This window comes from Eleginops maclovinus, chromosome 11 (genome assembly GCF_036324505.1).
Source record: "Eleginops maclovinus isolate JMC-PN-2008 ecotype Puerto Natales chromosome 11, JC_Emac_rtc_rv5, whole genome shotgun sequence".
NCBI lineage: Eukaryota > Metazoa > Chordata > Actinopteri > Perciformes > Eleginopidae > Eleginops > Eleginops maclovinus.
The window spans coordinates 25468426-25488952 of record NC_086359.1 but is presented as its reverse complement, the minus strand read 5'-3'; the positions used below and the strand labels follow the sequence as shown (position 1 = coordinate 25488952).

The following is a 20527-nucleotide window of genomic DNA, read 5'->3' as shown; positions in this document are numbered from 1 at the left end:
GCAAGGATGCAATGAGGCAAGGAGAAGGCAGGGTTTAATGCAAGAACCAGTATTTATTTTCCCTTTTGGTCTTGATTATTTTGTGTGCTGCATGAGAAAACAAAGAAACAATACAACTACAATTAAATAACGAAGTGGTCAATCAAACAGAGAAACCAACAATCATGTGCAAATACACAATTCAGAACTAAACAGCAAAGTAACCAACAAGCAACAAACAATTCCCACATGGCTCCTAGCACATGTCTGAGAACAAAGGGATCAGCAAAACTACCACAAAGGCATACAAATGAAACAATAAACAATGAATTGACCACTCACGTTAACTTGAAGACGCACACTTCAGGATATGTGGAGGAAACTCAGGACACAGGGTTAAATTGGTGTGCTGGCAGGGAGTGCAAAGGATGAACTAAAGGGTGAGCAGGCTATTTATAGTCTCCGCCCCTTAGCTGGCAGGTGGAGTGGGATTCAGTTTGGCAGATTCACCATATTAGAAAGATAACTGAAAAAAAAGGACGAAAATCCAGGGAGTCTTTTCATAGCCGCCCCGGAATTGGGATCAATTCCTCCTGAAAGAAAGACTCACTCTTCTTCCAACTCTGGAAGCACCATCAGACGACACACTGGTCTGGTGTAGGTTTGACGGCCGACCTGGACGTCAACGGACCGAACACGTCCGTCTCTACCGGCCATGACAGCTGTTACTCGACCTGTTGGCCAAGAGGCCCGCGGCAGTTGGGGGTCAAGGATCAGAACAGTCTTCCCTACTTCCAGATTCTGGACTTCCCTCAGCCACTTTCCTCTGGGTTGTAGGTTAGGCAAGTAGTCACGAATGAACCGTGTCCAGAAATGGTCCGCCAACATCTGGCTATGACGCCACTTCCTTCGCCCAAGGAGCTTGCTGTTGGCAAAGATGGCTTGTGGCAGGGAGGCGTCCCGCCGCCCCATCAGCAGCAAGTTGGGAGTGACCGGATCAGGATCACTGGCAGAAGATGAAAGATAGCCTAAAGGCTTTGAATTCATAATGCCTTCTACCTCAACCAGGACAGTGTGAAGGACAGCTTCAGAAGTGGTCTGATTCCCGAGGATCACTCGTAGGGCGTTCTTGACTGATCTGATTTCGCGCTCCCAGACTCCTCCAAAGTGTGGAGAACATGGCGGATTGAAGTTGAAGGAAATCTGCTGATTGGCCAAGTGTTCCTGAAGCTTGGGTTCCATGGCCTGGAAACATTGATTCAACTCCCTGTCCCCAGCACGGAAGTTTGTTCCCCTGTCCGCCCAGATCTCAAAGGGCTTGCCACGACGGGAGATGAAACGACGGAGTGCTAGGAGAAAGGCATCGACATCCATGCTTCCAAGCAAATCCAGATGTAAGCAACGAGTGGTTAAGCATTTAAAGATAATTCCCCATCGCTTCTCTGTTCTACGGCCATGGTGAATGATAAAGGGTCCAAAACAGTCTACACCAGTGGACCAGAATGGTGGTTTGAAGAGACGCAGCCTTGCCGGGGGCAGATCAGCCATCTTGGGCACTTCAGGAGAGGATTTCCACCTCTGACACTCTCTGCAACTGTGCTGATGTTTACGGATGGCTGGTCTTCCTCCCAGGATCCAATACTTGCGTCTCAACTCTCCAAAGACCCTCTCTGGCCCCGGATGCAGCAGGGACTCGTCATAGTGCTTAATGATGAGCTGCGTAGTGGGATGCTTTGGGTCCAGAATGATTGGGTGGATGATGTCTGGGTCTAGGTCCTGGGACCTGCGTAGTCTTCCTCCTACCCGCATCAGCCCAACATCTGGATCAAGCTCAGGAGAGAGTTGAAGTAGACTACTTTGCCTAGAGAGAGGCTTTCCTTTACGGAGAGCGCTGAGTTCTTCAGGGAAGCATGACTCCTGGGCTTGTTGTAGAATGAAGGTTTCCGCTGCTGCACCTTCGGTCACTTTGTCGGATTGAGTCAATGTTTGGTCAGTAGCGGTGATGAGGTCACTCCAGCTTTGATGCTTAGAGGCATTCGGCAATACACTGGGGGCAGCAGAAACATTCAGGCACGTAGCAGCCTTCCTCAGTTCTGTGCTGTCTGTGAGGGATGAGGTGTGGGAAACACCTGGAGCAACAGGCCAGCAAGTCTCAGGGTGCTGAAGGAAGGCAGGTCCGTCCGTCCAGCAGCTAGGTTGCGCCAGGTCACGCAGTGTCTTGCCTCGGGTCAGGTCATCAGCTGGGTTGTTTGGACTGTCCACATACCTCCAGTCATCTGAGTCTGTGAGTTCTTGGATCTCTGCGATTCGAGTGCCAACAAAGACCTTGTAGTGGCACGACTCTGACTTCAACCAGGTCAGCACTGTGGTGGAGTCACTCCAAAGGATGGTTCGGGCCAATGACAAGGTAAGTTCAGACTTCAAGGTAGTGGCCAACTGCGCCCCTACCAAGGCCGCGCTCAGTTCAAGTCGAGGCATTGACAACTGTCTCTTTGGTGACACCCTGGAGCGGGCCATGACGAATGCCACATGAACATGATCTTGGCTGTCATGGACACGTAAGTAGACCACAGTGCCATAGGCCCTTTCTGAGGCATCACAGAAAACATGCAGCTCTCTGTGTACACCTGACTGGTCAGCACAAGAGGGCACATAGCAGCGAGGCAGTCTGATGCTTGAGAGGTCAGCCAGTTCCTGTTCCCACTTCAGCCATCGGTCAACCAGTTCAGATGGAATGATGGGGTCATCCCAGCCTCGTTTGGTCTTCCACAAGTCCTGAACCAGCACTTTGGCCCTGGTGGTATAAGGTAAGATATACCCTAAGGGGTCATATTGACTGGCCAGAGTGCGATAGATTAGGCGGAGTGTGGGAATCTTGATGGGTGTCACACGGTGTTTGTATCCCAGGCTATCAGGAAGGCAGCTCCAGCGCAAACCTAAGGTGGATTCCTGGGGGTCAATGCCAGCTTGAGAGAGCCACAAGTCCGTGCTAGCAGATCTTGCCTCTGGAGGGAGATGTTCGACAACGCGGGAGTCATTACTCGCCCATTGGCGAATTTCGAATCCCCCGCGAGACAGTGTGGAACGAAGTTTGTCCAGAAGTGCTTTGGCTGTGGCCGAAGAAGGGAAGCTTTGCAGGCAGTTGTCGACATAGAATGCCCTCAACACTGAGTTCATCACTCCCTCATCACTCTCTGGGTGCTCTTTGGCTTGACGCTGCAGGGCATAAATGGCGCAACAAGGACTACAAGTTGTACCGAAAGGTAACACCTGCCACTCATAGGTCTTTGGGTAGGTATCTTGAGCCATAGCTCGCCAGAGGAATCTTAGCAGTGGCCTGTCAGCAGGGAGTAGATGAACTTGGTGGAACATAGATTTTATGTCACCACTGATGGCCACGCTGTGCTCACGGAAACGGAGGAGCACGCCAAGAAGAGAGGGACCCAGAGTTGGACCAGGAAGAAGGCTGCGATTCAGATTCAGGCCATGAAGCTGGAAAGAGCAGTTGAACACCAGCCGGTGTTTTCCACTCGCTTGTCTGATGATGTGATGTGGAACATACCAAGATTCTGAACCTGGCTGATCATCTTTGGGATCCACCTCCTTCACATACTCCATCTCGACCAGTTTCAGGATCTCCTGGTTGCAGATCTCAATGAGCTCAGGGTCCTTCTTCAACCTGCGTTCAGTTCCTCGCAGCCATGGCAACAAGTTATGGGTTGAAGAGGTTAGCCGTGGACTGTTCGGTGCTCTGAGCAATGGGGTAGCATATCGAGACACTCCACCTGCTTCTTTCACTGCAGTTTTCGTCTCGAGCAGCTCCAGGCAATAATGATCCTGCTTAGAGCGGGTTACTTCCTTCTCCTTACGGTGTGGAAAGGAATCGAGTCTCCACAGTCTCTCCACATTCTCCATCAACTCAGCAGTAGCTGGGCAGGATACAGTGTTGCAGAGTGTGAACAAGGCTTGTACATCAGAAGTCTGAAGTCGAGGTAAGGCATTGGCTGGGCCCTGAACAGCCCAACCCAAGGCAGTATGGACGGCGATGGGTCCCCCATAAGGTCCCATGTGGACAGGCTCTTTGGGCACCAACAAGTGGGAATGATCTGAGCCTATCAGGATCAGCGGCCGGGCTTGGACAAAGTCCGGTAAGGGTAGGCCTCGTAAGTGGGAATACTCCCTCTGCAGGTCAGAGGCGGGACAGGAATGCTCAGCCAAGTTGAGGACAGGAGCAGTAAAGGCATTGGCTATAAGGAATTTGATTTTCTTCTGGCTCACTGGGGAGATTGAACAGGAGATTGTCTCACCACTTATGGGAATCACCTCATGACGCACAGTTCTGAGATTCAGGACCTCTTCTGGTCCTTTTAGTTGCAGCTGGGACACTGCAGAGGTTAGGATGATCGTTCTTTCTGAACCATCGTCAAGTATGGCATATGTCTTCAGCCTCTGCCGGCCATTGATCAAGAAAATGGGGACTACCTTCAACATCACACGGGGAGATCTGTTTGGCTGATCCATGTACAGAGTGTCTGCAGAACAAGGTGCACGGACGAGCAGATTGAGGGTGTTTCCCGTTGCTGATTTCTCTGAGCCATGGGGGCCTTTAGATGTTGACGGTTGAGGTATGATGTTATGCAGGATGGTGAGATGCAACTCTTTGCAGACATTGCAAGGCTTTTTGAGGGTGCAATTATCTGGCTTATGACAGCGGGCACATCTGTAGCAACGATCATTCCTCTCTATCCAGGTTCTCAGTTGTGACGGGCTAAATTCTTTAACTTTCGGGCAAGTTCCCAGGAAGTGTTCCTTGTTGTTACCGTATGGACAAAAAGGTTGGAACTTGGGTTTCCCATGGATTGTCATCCCCCTTCCATGGCTTGGTTGAACATCAGGCTGGCTCTCCACAGTGGCGGTGTTGCTCAGGTACATCGTGGTCGGCGTCGCCCTTCTCCCCAGGTTCTTCTGGACTGGCTCTCGTCTCTCCACTGACGCAGGTCCCGAGACTTGTTGGGCAATACTCTTGGCCCGGGCTTTAACCTTGAGCCATGCTGAAAAATCTTCCAAGGTGTATGATTGTTCTGAACCCTCTTTCAAGATGCCACGAAGCAAACAGTGCTCAATGAAACTGTCTCGGTTTTGAATGGGGAGCTTGGCAAGAAGCCTGTCTACGTGAGAGCCACACCGTAACTCCCTTCCGTCTGCACCTTCCACTGACCTCAGCATGCCAATCAATGAATGTACAGAAAGAGCGAAGTCCTGGAAAGCGTTGCTGTCACCAAGTCTGACAGGTGGTGAATTGAGGATGCTAGCTATTTCACTTTGGACCAACTGCCGTGGCTGGCCATACTTTGCCTTAAGGGCAGCAAGAGCGGAAGTGTAGGGAGTTGAGGCGTGCATATAGGACTTTGCCAGTTTGTATGCACTTGGCAGCCTCAAGTGATCCATAAGGACCTGAAACTTGTACTGTTCAGAAAGGTGAGCGTGGATATCTAAGAGATTCTCCAACGCCATGGTAAGCAGAACAAAGTCACTTTCCTTTCCGCTCTCAAAATAAGGCAATCTTGGCTTCGGGATGCCAAATGCAGTCGCTACTAAAAGCTCCATTATACTAGCGCCCTCTGATACCCTCTCAATGGGGTTAGGCAAGGAAAGAGGTGCAGGTTTCTCACGAACCGGATCTGAAGGCCTCTGACTCCTGGCCGGACGAGGTGCGGTCAGCGCTATGTGGTGAAACAAAGGAGGTGATGGAGCCGCATGCTCGGGACTGGAAGTCTGAAGTAATGTGTGACTCTCAGCAGTAGGATCAGAAGTTGCTGCTTGACTCACAGCATCTACAGGTAGACTCACAGCTGGAGGTAAGTGGTGGTACGAAAGAGATTGTTCACTCACTGGAACTTGATAGGAGACCGATGTCTGAGGAACCTCAGGGGGAGCCTGCTGCTCGGAGAACAGATCAACAGGTTCAGCTGAATCCAGGACTCTGGAGCTCAGGGAAAAAGGAGCAAGCACTTGAGGTGGGTCATTCACACTGGACATAGCTGGCGGAGCGGGTGGATGTTCTGTGGTCATTCCTACATCCCCAGTGAAGGATGTGATTAATCGAGCCTCTTCCAGTTCTCTTCGGACTTTCCGTAGTCGTCGCTGTAGAGTAAGAGACCGGGTCATCCTCTCTCTCTCCTTCAAAGCTTCTTGTGCTCGCCTATCCAGTTCTTGTGCCCGTTCATCTATAGCTTGTTCCTCCTCAATCTGACGCTGTATCTCCTGCAGTTCTCCAAGTTTCCTCCTCTCATCGACCATGGCCGCCTGTTGTGGGGTGAGCTCCACCTGTTGGCTCCTGCGTGAGCTTCGGGAGCTTCCACTAGCATAAGTGGAGCTAGAAGAGAAGGCCGTCTTCGACCTTGGTGGTGGCTCACGCTTGTCGCTCTTGCCCCTGGATCTGCCAGGTCTCACATCTCTCAGGTGGATCGGAGCAGATGCTGGCTGTGTAGCTGGCTGTGTAGCTGGCTGTGGAGCGGGCAGTGGAGCGGGCAGGGGAGCGGGCAGTGGAGCGGGCTGAAGAGCTGCTGATTCAAGCTGGACATAGTCGTGGGTAACTTCATAGTCCTCTTCTTCTTCCTCCTCGACTGTCGTCTCTTCCTCCTCCACTCCTCGTTCCTCAGCGGCTGTGTTCTCTCTCAGCGTCTGATCAGGGTTTTCATGGTCATCCGCCTGGACATCAACAGCACCTGGGGGGGGAGGCGGCAGTACGGCTGCTTGGCTGTGACGAGGGAGGCTTTTGGGCTGGCTGGAGAGTTTCCCATCAGGATCCAGGAAGCCATAGCGGTCAGGTGGACGTCTCTCTCGTGTAGGTCTGGATACCGTCCCCTCACTTCTGGTTCCAGCTTGGGGGGCCTTCTCTGGCAACGTCAACTCTCTTGACTCCTTACCGTTGCCTGCCATGGTATCACTCACTCAGTATCCGGCTCGAAGGACCATTGAAGGAACTGTAGGGGTGATTTGGTTCGGGGAGAGTGAGTGTGGCGAGCAGACAGGGTCTCGGTCAGAAGACCCAAAGGGCAAGGATGCAATGAGGCAAGGAGAAGGCAGGGTTTAATGCAAGAACCAGTATTTATTTTCCCTTTTGGTCTTGATTATTTTGTGTGCTGCATGAGAAAACAAAGAAACAATACAACTACAATTAAATAACGAAGTGGTCAATCAAACAGAGAAACCAACAATCATGTGCAAATACACAATTCAGAACTAAACAGCAAAGTAACCAACAAGCAACAAACAATTCCCACATGGCTCCTAGCACATGTCTGAGAACAAAGGGATCAGCAAAACTACCACAAAGGCATACAAATGAAACAATAAACAATGAATTGACCACTCACGTTAACTTGAAGACGCACACTTCAGGATATGTGGAGGAAACTCAGGACACAGGGTTAAATTGGTGTGCTGGCAGGGAGTGCAAAGGATGAACTAAAGGGTGAGCAGGCTATTTATAGTCTCCGCCCCTTAGCTGGCAGGTGGAGTGGGATTCAGTTTGGCAGATTCACCATATTAGAAAGATAACTGAAAAAAAAGGACGAAAATCCAGGGAGTCTTTTCAAACACACAACTAAACAAACAAACAAATACCCTAATAATAAAGTCATAAAGGATTACAAGTGTGTAGCCTAGCCTACATTCAATTATTAGGCCGAGGCTAGGCTATTTCGGCTACGGTTTAGCCCAGACGGCAAAATATGTTTGGCCCGATCTATTTCCTATCTGGGGCTCATCTGGCCCTGAATCGTTTTCGGTATTCATAAGGCTATGGCAATAATATTCAAACAAATGCCTAGTTCTAGATCTAGGCTTACTCACCTTTTGAATAGATGTCAGGACAGCTTCTTCCAGCTCTTGGTCTGTGATGTGCCCCTTCCGTCTCAGCCCAACGTCGCCACAGAATCTCCTCACCGACATCTCAGAGGACCCCTTAATTCCCATACTCTTCAATGTCTCAGACATTTCGGCGTGAGTTTTCCCCGACAGAAAGAGTTGATTTATCATCTCGTAGTGAGACTCCAAATTAGCCATGTTTCCTTACAGATCAGTTGTGGCATGAGTCAGTTGTTGGCTCGCGATCGGTTTCCCTGACAACTAACACTCCCAGGATTTGTTATCCGAATGTTTCATTTTCCATTTTCCGTTTGGGGGTGCATAATCGAAAAAACGAGAAAACGAACCGTAATCCGATTTCTGGTTTTGGTTTTGAAATGGGAAAAACGTTAAATCAAATGCTATTTTCATTTTTTCAATCCTCAACTAAATCGGAAAAACAAATGAACGAATGATACACGGATTCTTCTGACCGGAAAATCAGGAGCTGCTAAGGCTTTACGGACACACTGTTGCACACATCTTGCTCCATGAGCAGCGCAGGTCCAAAAGACTGAAAGCACGTCTTCCAAACTACTTATTACGTTTATCACAAGACTTCCTGTGCACGTCATTACGTCATTATTACACATCAAATTATTAATTCACATTTAACCTAATTATATATGAAATAGAGAAAGAATAAGAACATAAAACTACCTTAAACCAAAAATATTGCATGACAATAATATACAAAAATATTAATGCAACAAATAAATTGGCACACCTTTTCAGCGACAGCTACACTGCCACCAAAATCCAGAGATTTATGTTACTCATTTTTGAAACTTGGAATTAAATCTTGGAATTTTCCCTAAGATAAGAAAACCACTTTCCCACTTATTCTTGTGTAAGATCTTAAACACTAAAGATCAGCATGCTTAAAGTGCTTTTTGATACTTGTCTAATAATGTTCAACTAGTACTACTAGTTTTTGAACTGGTCTTTCTAGAAAGGTTGGTTGAGTTAAGCGTTCACCTCGCTTTCCTAATTTACTTTGTGCTATCTGGATTTTAACCTTGCGCACCAGACCATCATCCTCCTCTCTTGCTTCCACAACTCTGGCAAGTCTCCATTCATTTCTCGGAACATTATCCTCCTTGACAATGACAACGTCCCCCACTTTCACATTTCTTCTGGGCACATGCCATTGTTGTCTGAGGCTTAGGTTAGACAGGTACTCTTTCTGCCACCTTGGGGCCCCGTGACGCATGGTCTGCTGGATTCTTACCCGTCTCAACATAGAACCATTGACTAGGATCAGTTGTGTCTCTTATCTTCTGAACGCGGTTGGCTACAAATACATGGAAGCGTCTGGCTTCGTTTTTTATGTAACCGAGCACTACCTGTGAATCGGTCCAGAAAAACTCTCGATCTATTTCCAGCTCCAGCTCTTCTCTGAGGGTGTTACTAACAGCAGCAGAGACTGTTGCTGCTGTGAGCTCAAGGCGGGGAATGCTGGTAACCCTTATGGGTGCCACTCTGGCCTTACCCATGACTAATGCACAGTGCACTTTCTCATCTGCAACAACTCTAATGTATGAGCATTGGCCATAGCCATTAGTGCTGGCATCTGAGAAATGATGCAGCTCAATTTTTCTGACTGTGCCGAGGGTTTCAGGGATGAAGCATCTTGGAATTTCAATTTTTTGAAGACTCTGTAAGTCTTGGAGCCATGCTTCCCATTTTGGCTTCAGTTCAGGGGGAATGGGTTCATCCCATCCCACGCCCTGTCTGCACATCTCTTGCAGCACTCTTTTACCGTTCAAGAGGTAGGGAGCTAGAAATCCCAGTGGGTCGTAAACACTGGCTACTGTTGATAAGATTCCCCTCCGTGTGGCTGCCTTTTCTGTGAGGACGACATTGAATGCAAATGTATCCAGCTCAATGTTCCATCTTATGCCAAGTACACTCTGTGTCGGAAGCTCACTGTAATTCAGGTCTACATCTTGGACAGCACTGGCACGTTCACTCTCTGGTATTGCATCCAAAACTTCTCTGTTGTTGGAGACGAATTTGTGTAAACGCAGCTGTCCCCTGCTGCAGATCTGTCGCGCTTCACTGACAAGCTGGATGGCCATTTCAACAGACGTGACGCTGACCAGCCCATCGTCCACATAAAAATTCTTGCGAAGGAAGGTCGCTGCCAGTGGTAAGTCTTCCTCATATTCAGTGGCAAGGTGTTTCATGCCATAGTTAGCACATCCCGGCGATGATGCAGCGCCGAATATGTGGACACGCATGTGGTACTCCTTAGGGTCGCTTTCTGTATTTCCATTGTCCCACCAAAGGAATCGCAGGTATTCACGATCCTCTGGGCTGACGTGGAAACGATGAAACATTTTTTCCACATCGCAGTTGATTGCAATCTTGTATTGGCGAAATCTGCACAGGACTCCAGTCAGAGTGTTCGTTAAGTCTGGGCCTGTGAGCAGATGGTCGTTCAAGGAAGTGCCTTCAAATTTGGCGGAGCAGTCAAATACGACCCTAATCTTTTCAGGCTTCCTGGGATGATACACCCCATGGTGCGGAATGTACCATGTGCTGCCTTCTTCTGCATCCCCATCTTTAAACACACAGTCCATGAACTTGATGTAATCCTCTTTGTATTTAGGATTCTTCTCCATTTTTCTTTTTAAATGTTTCAGGCGCCCTGTAGCAAGCTGCCTATTGTTTGGCAACTGAGGACGCGCCCTAAATGGTAGTGGCATCTCCAGATGTCCAGCGTCGTTGTGCCTGACCTTGTCATTCAACATGTGTAGAAATTGAATGTCTTCCTGTGATATTGTCTTTTCTTTTGGGTTTGTGTCAAGAAAGTCAGTCTCCAGTGCTTTAATCACTGAGGCCGGTGTGATGGGCGGAAGCTCCTTCACAGAGACACGGTGGCAGAATCTGGTCTCATTATTTGTGCTAGAGCAAGGCACCGTGGCTCCAACTATGCTCCAGCCTAATGCCGTCTTGACTGCATAGGGTTCATGTTCTTCTCCAGATACCACTTCCTGTGGTTTCAGAGCCCTTGCACAGTCATAGCCAACCAGGAGTCCAACTGGACAGTTCAACAAGCTTGGCATCTCTTCAATCACGCTGTGAAGATGAGCCCACCTCTTTGCTGTTTCACTTGTTGGAATACTATTCCTCTCCAACGGAATATATTCCTGTGTATACGTTGGTGGTAGCTCAATGCTCTCTTGTGAGTGATACCCTCTCACCCTAAGTCCAACAGCTCTGTGGCAGTTCACAATAGAACTCTTGTCAGTCATTGTTGACAGTTTCAACTTCACAGGTTCTGTGTGAGCTTGAATTTTCTGGCAGTCATCCTGATCTATGAACGTACTGCTACTTTGTGTGTCCAATAATGCATAGACTAAGAGTTCTGGGCTATTCTTTGCCGCACTGGAAAGCCAAACTGGGACAATCATGGAAGTACGGTCACCGTCCATTCTCACATTGCACAAGCTTGTGGAAGAACTTTCATCTTGCGATGGTACCTCTTGCTTCTTACCTTGAGGAAAATCCTCGTGGAGTGGAGTTGGGTGATTCCGCTTGCAAATGTTACAAGTTGCTCTCTTTCGGCATTTTTTGGCAACATGGCCGACTCTAAGACACCCAAAGTACATGTTGTTGCTGATAACAAACTTTTTCCTGTCTTCAAGAGGCATGGCTGCGAATTTTTCACACCTGTAGATAAAATGATTTTCTTTGCAGCAGACACATTCTAAGGGCCTTTTTGGTTGAGTTACAGGCAGACTGGCTGTAGAACCCTCTGTGGAGCTTGAACCCTTCTGAGAGGAGGTTTCCCTTGGCATCCTTGCTGTCATCACCAAGGTGTTGGCCTTAGGACGCTTCTGCTCTTTATCAGTTTTCTCATCCATTTGTTTCAGTGCATGAAGGGATGAGACTGGGTTGCACGCAATACATGCTTCTTTTGCCACAAAGCTTGAAAACTCCTCGAAGTTAGGATATGGTTTTCCTTCATCCAATGCTTTACTCACAAGCCGATTCCAGCGGGTAGTTAACCAGTCAGGCAGCTTCTGCAGCAATTTCTGGTTTTCTTCACAATCATCTAGCACCGTTAGACCAGCAACATGTGGCATTGCATTCTTGCAAGAGATGAGGAAATCACTAAGTTCTCTCAACTTCAGAGACTCCTTGGGTCCAATTTTAGGCCAGCTGCTCAACTTCCCCCGGAATGCTCTTTGAATAACGAAGGGATGGCCATAACGTTTATTCAGGGCTTCCCATGCCTGGGTGTAAGCTTCTTCGTCACTCCGATAGAATGTGCCTTCTAATACACAAAGTGCTTCTCCACTAATGTATTTTTTCAAGTAGAAGAGCCTGTGCGCTGAGTTTGTGCAACTTGTTTCAATTAACGCCTTGAAACTAGTGCGCCACTCTGTAAATTTGAGTGGGTCTCCTGTAAACATGAATGGTTCTGGTGCTGGTAGTCTAGTCATTACCAGGGACTGTTTTAAGGCTTCAACCAGCAAGGTTTCATGTGAAGTTGGGGCTACTTTGCTTTCAGAGCTAGGCAAGCCTGAGAGATTTTGGGGCACCTGAATGGGTGGAGTGCTGTTATGCTGCGTGGGAAGCTGACGTGGAGGCAATGTGATTATTTCTCTTTCTCCTATTTCAGCATTTAACTTGAATTCCTCTTCAGCATATACAGTGTATTCAGCCTCCATGGCCTCAATATCCCTCTTATCTTCCATCATTTTTAACCTCTCTTGTTGGGCTATCACCTCTTTCCTTTGTTCGGATATTTCTTTTTCCCTTGTAATTTCAGCACGCTTTGAAGCCAATCGCGCTGCCACCTCTACCTTCTTTTGGGACACCTGACTACCAGGCAGACTGCCCCCTGCAGCTCTCGACACTGTTGAGCCGTATATTGACTTGGCGTCATCTCTTTCGAGCAATTTCAAGAGTGATTCTTTCACTGTGTCGGGGTCAAACTCTTTGTCTGCTTCTGCATAGCGTGTATTGAGAAGTTTGACTATTTCTGTTGTCACAGAAGAGCAGCTATCCATTTTTCTCCTAATGTCCGGAGATGGTGTGGTCATGGTGCGCAAGCTATCATATTCTTGCTTTAATATTGGTTCATATACACCTAAGGATTGAATCATGTCGCCTAGTTCCTTTTTAGTGCACTCTTGCTTTAATTTGGTCCTGATGAAATGAACCTCAGCCTTAAAGTTAACATAAGCATACATGAACTTCTTTTCCTTTTTGGATCTCTCCTCTTTGAAGTATTGAACCCATTTTTCAGTTGGATGCGTCTCTCTTTCAGATCGCCTCAATTGTTGTTCAGACTGAAGTGTTGGTTCGAGCCCTATGTTATGAATTTGAAGATCTGCATTAATTTCAGCTATGCGCTCTTCAATGCCCTGTCTTTCTGATTCTTCAAGTTCAGTGTTTAATTTTGCCTCTAAGTCTGTCTTCTCTTTTACCAGAGCTTCAATTACTCCTTCTAGTACACTTGTATCTGTTTTGCCCTCTGCCATTTTGTTCAACACTTAGCATGCAACTTAGTGTAATATTAAATCTTTAAATGTAATGTAAACTACTGAACCATAACTATGGACCCGTCATGAAATTACACATTCACAAATAGAAAACAAGTTACATACTGTTCAATTTACAAACTGTCAAAATGCAACATTTTTCTTTTCTCTCTTTTTTTTCTTTTTCTTTCTTTCCCCAACAAAGGAGCACGAAATATTCAGTTCAATCTGTCCAGTTCAATGAACTAAATCAAGTTGGAAAATATACAATCTGACCTGTTATCCGTTGCAAAGGTAGGCTTACTCGTCAGCCGAATTGTCCCTGTGCACCCATGGCCGTAGCCACATTAGAGGTAAGGGAGGTCCGGACCTCGCTTATTTCATCCGAGGTTTTTTTTTTTTTTTTTTTTTTTTGAACGTCAAAAATGCCCAACTGAATCAAACATTAAAAACCTCTCATTAAACCTCTGTGAAACGTGCTTTGCAGATTGTGGTTAACATCCATGGGCTTTGTTTTTGGTTTCCTGTGTGCACTTTCGGCTTTTTGCGTTTACGTGTGCAGAACTAAGAAAAAAAATAGGGTAAGGCTATTTGCACCCCTGGTACAATTAGCACTGTATGCTATTTGTACCCTGGTGCAAATAGAAGTGAATGCTATTCGTACCCCGGTGCACTCAGCAGTAGGTTTTTGTGCCTCTCCTCAGATTGCGCAATCCACCAGGGTTAAGCGCATCCGCAGAATCTATTTAGTCTTGCTGATCTGACACAGAACCGCAGCGAAAAAAAACACAGTGAGGCAAACAGTACCTCTTCGTCAATGAGGGGGGCGTGCGATAGCCCACCGGTAGAGTGTGTGCTTGTTCTGCCGCCTCTCTTCCTATTTGATCTTGATCGCGAAAATGGAAACATTTCTCAAAACATGGACTTTCTATCCAAACGTGAGGTGATCAATAAAGGGATACCAATGCCGGAGGTCAAAGGTATATGCTTCAAGCAACAGGGCATAAGATATCTCGATCTAGGCTATACTCGCATTCAAATTGAACCCAAGGATGATTATGAAATATTAAACTGAAAAGGCAACTAAAGTTTTGTTTCATGGTTGCTTTGGTTATATAGCTAATAATCATAACTTCAAGCTTAACGATTTAAATGGGAGAGGTGATTTAGCATGAAATGATATGGAGGATTACGTCGCTATCCATTAGGCCAGAGATATCCTCAACTAAGAGTTAAGAAAGACATCTATATTTCAATTAAAAAAGATATTAGTGCCATCAGAATTATTCGCTTTCTGATGAAGAAAAAACGAATGTCCGCAATGGCTTTTGTGCTCACGAGCAAGGTGTTTTTGGTGGTAATTCACGGGGTGTGAATCACAGATCTATAAAGAACCTTCTTTGACTATTCAGATCAGTGGTGTGAATAGTGTGGCCAAGGCTATTGTACCAGGGGTGCTAATAGACATTCAGAATAATGTATGCTATTTATAGCAACGTGTGCTATTTACACCCTGGTGCACTAGCTAATTGTTGTAATCAAAACTTCCGTTTGAGAACTGAATTGTTTTTCAAATTGCGCGCCTTCTCTGCAGAGATGTTGGTATGCGGACTATCACTTCTACTACTCACTGCCAAAACGCATCGGGCAAGAATCGAACCCGGGACTCCCGCATCTTAACCCAAGTGGCTTACCGCTACGCTAATAGCCTCGTTGCACGGTAACCGTAAATTCTACTTCCGCTGTTACTGTATGCGCTTCTAAACTTCCGGTGTGATATCGGTGAACGTCAAACATGGCGAGTTTCTACACTAGATGCCTGCAGGATCTCCCAAACATTTCCATCTCAGATGTCCACCGACTTGTTCGGATGGGCAGTTCTACACCGAAGAGCAAACGTGATAAAGGATACAAAATGTACCTATCCAGTTATATCGACAATTATGAAGGTAAGTTGTAACTATGGCACAATATTATTGTAGCTACATAGCTAACATTAGCGCTTACATAGTGATATTACTGTGGTAATAGCTTTACTTACTTTTATAATTTAACGTGGTCTTTGCTCGACTTTTCAATGTTCAATGTCCAAAATCCTCCGACGCAAGGCTTCGTTGTCCTCAACCAAGTCACTTGCTCGTATCACCGTTTGTGGCAACACCGAGTAGTCGTGGTCAGTAGCTACAGCCGCGATTTCCATGTCGTTGTCAGAGACATCGGGACTCTCCACATCTGGCCGCGGGCGCCTCTCCCAAACACTCGGTCTAGGTGCCGATAGCTCAAACCCGTTCCAAGAAAACAGAACAGGGACTGATCCCTTTTGGAGTTTTCTTAGTCCCCCGGCTGTCACGACAAAATCTGTGCTTTTAAAGTGCCTACTGCAGACCTTTGAATGTTTCGTCGGACTGAAATTATCCCTTCGGATTCTCCTCAGCCACTCGGCCCGTACCGCCGGGTCAACGGGAAATGAATGAAAGGAAAGTAGCTTATTGTACCTCGAAGAATTCGTACACTGAGGTACACAACAGTGCAGTGCCGATGTCCCCACCCTTTGAAAGGTCAGTCGTCTTTCTTTTATTGTGAACACACTCATTGTACACTTCTAAATAGTAAAAGCCGGTTACCGGTATCCAGCTGTCAAACGCTATCATAACACGGAAGTGTTCGACCGGAAGTTTAGACGCGCATACAAGTAACAGCGGAAGTAGAATTTACGGTTACCGTGCAAGGAGGCTATTAATACTATAACAAGTCTGTGGTTTGCAAGCAAAAATATACTTAATATGGCTGAACGTAATGATCGCGTAATTTCTAAAAACTAACAAACTGACGGTTGTAATGTGTTCACATCGATTATGAAAATAAAACACAATGTTTCCATCTCGTTTTTAATTGGAACAGATATTAGTGCCAAAACCTAGCAGTATTCTTCACTTTCTGATGACGAAAAAACGGATGTCCGCCATGTTTTTTGTGCAAACCAGCAGCTTTTATTTTGGTGTTACGTCACGGGGTGTGAATAGCTCAGCTGTGTGGCCAAGGCTATTTGTACCAGGGGTGCAAATAGACACTCCGAAAAAAATAACACAAAGCGCGCGTGCGAAGCGAGGATAAGAATGTTCAGCCGACATGAAGTCAGTGTGTGAATGATAGCAGTAAAGACAGTAACTTCTAGCCTGTGTCAACGTCAAGAAACCATTTGGTAAGTGAAAGTAGGCTACTATTTTACCCTGTACCGTTAAAATAGTGTCCAAATGAGCAAAATATCCGTTTTAAATATCCGTTTTGGGACTGTCCACGACTTCAACGGATATTTTAGCTCATTTGTTGGCTACTTTGGCATTAGACCCATACTGTAGGATTAGCCAAAGCTTCCTTTTCAGGTAGATTAATAAGCATCTAGTCTTATTGACTTTATTGGGTTAGGCTATGGGTTAAATTTGGAGGGGGCACCTTTAGATATTAATGTTCAGTTAAAACAAGTCACAAAGAGCAGGCCAACCATGTCCAAGAGATTAAAACAAAACACAATGGATGCATTTCTGTCAAAGAAAAAGAAAGAAAAGGACAGAGATGGAGATAGTAAACGATGATGCATGTGCATCAGAAAGTGGAAGTGGACCGGGAGAATATCCTTCGACGGTGGGATGCCTCTGGTCATAGGAGGATTCAGCTTGCATTTGATTAAAAAGTTGATTGTTGAGATTTTAGGTGATGCCATTTGTACTTTTAGGGGCTGTTATTTGCAATGATTTATTTCTACTTGAATATTATTTTTATTTTGGAATCATTCATCATTCAGTTCATCAAGTTCAAAGTTACCCCCTATATTCTTTAAAAACATGGTGGTGTACTATTGCTATAAAAATTTTTTTAAATATAGTACAGTACATTTTTTGGGGGGAAAATGCTGGTTTATACAATTAAAAGACATTTAAACAATAAAACTCTTGTGTGACTTGTAATTTAATAAATACATAATATATATATATATATATTATACATATACATAAATGTATATCTAAAAAACAATATAATTTAAAATATTTATATATATATATTTTTTTAAATCGCCATCATGGACCTCACTTATTCCAAAATGCTGGCTACGGCCCTGTGTGCACCGTCTTCTTGCGCTGTGCCCTTTTCCCGCGCTGGTTTGCAGCTCGCGCAGCCTCGCTGAACAGATGCCAGAGTGAGTAGGCAGGTCCACGCGCTGGCCTACCACGTCAAGCCAACGCTCTGGAGACGCAGGCCCTCGGAGTTTCACAGGAAAGCTGATGCACCTCGGCTGTTGTTCCGACGGCTGTTGTTCCCTCTCGCGGGTGTTTACGCTGTCCTCCTTCCATCGACGGTCTCGCAGTCACCATGCAAAATCTTCCTCCATCCATCGAACGCTGCACCTCGAAGTTTCTGCAGGAGCACGCTCTTGTCGGGTGTATGCTGCGTTTCACTCGGTCGAGACAACTCTCCTCGACGTATTCTTCACTTTATGCAGACAGTTTCACTTCCCTCGAAGGATATGTTTCTCACTCCCCTCGGAGAATACGTTTTTCACTCCCCTCGGTGAATACGTTTTTCACTGTAGCTGCCCCTGACGCTCTTCTTCTGGTCAGAGCTAAACCACGCATCGACTGATGCTTAATGAGAGTGATGTTTATTTTTTCCAAGGATATTTAATGTCTTCAGACACAAAGTACACCAAACACCAACACCAAACACCGTGAAAAACTGAAATGAAATAAATATAACAGTCTTAACATCGTCATCTTCCAAACAAATGAATATCTTAGGCCAATATCTTTTACAGTCCGTGAATATCCATGTGGCCTTCATGAAACTTAAATATGAAATCTTACAGACTATTTAAACATAAAATGTACAGGAAAAAAAACAGTTTTCATACCGTGTGCGCCTTCAGCGCAGGTCCAAAAGACTGAAAGCACGTCTTCCCAACTACTTATTACGTTTATCACAAGACTTCCTGTGCACGTCATTACGTCATTATTACACATCAAATTATTAATTCACATTTAACCTAATTATATATGAAATAGAGAAAGAATAAGAACATAAAACTACCTTAAACCAAAAATATTGCATGACAATAATATACAAAAATATTAATGCAACAAATAAATTGGCACACCTTTTCAGCGACAGCTACAGCCAGTCAGGCTCAATGATGTGCACAAGGACTGAGACAACAGGGGACAGAAGGAGAGGCACAGAGAGACATACAGGGAAAAAGACAACAAGAGCCACAAGGAGAGACAGTAGATGTACAGGGGGAGACTGTTAGAAATAATCAATATATTAGAGCGGAACTTTAAAAAATAATTCACTGTTTCTGGACGGATCATATTTGTCCATTTCCGGTAGTATTACAGGATGTTGTTTTTAGCCTCAGATAGCATAAAGCTAATATTGTATTGTATATATGAGTAGAGGGAAAAGGACCAGTGGAGTTACATACTAAACACACCGCCTCTACCTCTCACTCATTGATGCTGCAATGATACAGTTGCCTGTTTAATAACTGATAAACCTCCTAAGAATTGCATAATAGAATGTCGTAGATGAGAGCTCCAGGACTTCGCTAACAAGATGGCGACGGTGACGTCATACGAGGACCCGCCCCCGACGACGTCAGCCTATAGAGGAGGATCCAGCCCCCCGCTACCAACCAATGAGAGCACGACAGCGGGGCGCGTCTGATTTTGAAGTTGTTTATTGTATGGTCGGAAAGGGGTGGTTCTATAAAACATGTTTGCATTGCGAAATCGAGCTCTCTTTTGTTCCGGACCGCCAGACAGTAACTACTGATGAGCTCCACTCAGTCAGTGGCCTGTGGACGCGTGTCCCGGGCTATTGAGCCACAGCTGTGAAACTTTTGTAAAACCTACTACTGCATCCTTTTATTAAACACTCCTTTTATAACTTTTAAGGGAGTTTTGCTTTCTTTATTTTAAACCGACTCCTGGGCTTCAAATAAACGAACATTTCTTACAAGACACAACGAGAGGCACAGTTGGAAAGTATGGAGAGACAACAAGAAGCACAATGAGAGGCACAGTTGGAGAGTATGGAGACACAACAAGCAGCACTGGGAGAAGCACAGACAGGAACCCAGGCAGGCCAACTGAAAACCAGGACCACAACAGCCCATACTGTGGACTCCTGGGGATATAACTGGCTCTGCTATGAAAAAGAAAGCGGTGTCGTTACCAAAATCTGGTGTAGCATATGTAGGGATTACTATGAAAGGAGTCAGGGAAAGTGTCATTTGAACACAAGTCAAGAAAAACTTTGCAGCAGTGAACCATATATTTCAGGGACTACAAGTGTGAAAAAATACACTGCCAATACACACAAGTCCAAAACCCATGCAACAGCATGTCAAGTTTTCACAGCCCCAACAGCTATCATGTCTGAGACAGTGCAAAATCTACAAAAGCTACATGATAAGACCAAAGACAAGATGTGCAAGCTATTTGATATAGCATACTGTGGCCTACTCTGAGCAGCCTTTCAGGCTGTTTAAAACCTTAGTGTCCGTGGAAAGGAAACATGGTGTGGAGCTGGGGGTGACGTATCATAACTCAAAAGCCTGTCGCATCTTCATAAAGCACATTGCGGGGACCATGACAGACCATCTTCATGCTTTGGTTAAACGTAAGCCATTTTACTGCTCCTTGCACTTTGATGGAAGCATCGACAAAGGCACATCAGAGAAAGAGGTGGTCAGCATCAAGTTAATTGAAAATGGCACACCAGGAATCAGACTACTTGGGTAAGATTTGTATTCTTCATATTCATGTGTTTGGATCATTTGTTTTGGTATGTCTTTGATATCAATCAAAAAGTCTTGTATTTCTGTAGTCAGTGCCACACAGCATGAAACTATTTCAATAAGTAATTTAAATAACTATGTATTTTTCTGCTTTTGCGTCTCAGTATTACAGAGCCAGACTCATGTGATGCTGCAGGAAGACTGAAGGAGAAAAGTGTAAGGAGAACCGTCTTAACCTCAGAAACTGCTTGACTGCAACAGCAGCTGATGGGGCTCCTGTCAATTTTGGGACGACAAACGGTGTCCTTACCCATCTCCAGCAGGAATCCGCTTCGTGGATGATCAA

General features: G+C 45.7%; 1 protein-coding gene and 1 long non-coding RNA gene across 2 annotated transcripts; both read right to left on the bottom strand.

Moving 5' to 3' along the window:
- Positions 1-33: 33 nt before the first annotated feature.
- Positions 34-6921, bottom strand: LOC134871523 (uncharacterized). The gene is made up of 2 exons (XM_063894240.1): positions 322-6921; positions 34-87 (listed from the first exon to the last, which is right to left on the bottom strand). Exon 1 carries the CDS (start codon positions 6919-6921, stop codon positions 586-588), a length of 6336 nt encoding a protein of 2111 aa, XP_063750310.1. The 3' UTR covers positions 34-87; positions 322-585.
- Positions 6922-7070: 149 nt separating this feature from the next.
- Positions 7071-7577, bottom strand: LOC134872382 (uncharacterized). Its single transcript, XR_010166795.1, has 2 exons — positions 7359-7577; positions 7071-7124 (listed from the first exon to the last, which is right to left on the bottom strand). It is a non-coding gene; the product is annotated as an uncharacterized LOC134872382 (long non-coding RNA).
- Positions 7578-20527: the final 12950 nt, after the last annotated feature.

Bases quoted from the DNA above. Each gene is read 5' to 3' on its own strand.
- LOC134871523 (XM_063894240.1), bottom strand. From the start codon at position 6,921: ATGGCAGGCAACGGTAAGGAGTCAAGAGAGTTGACGTTGCCAGAGAAG.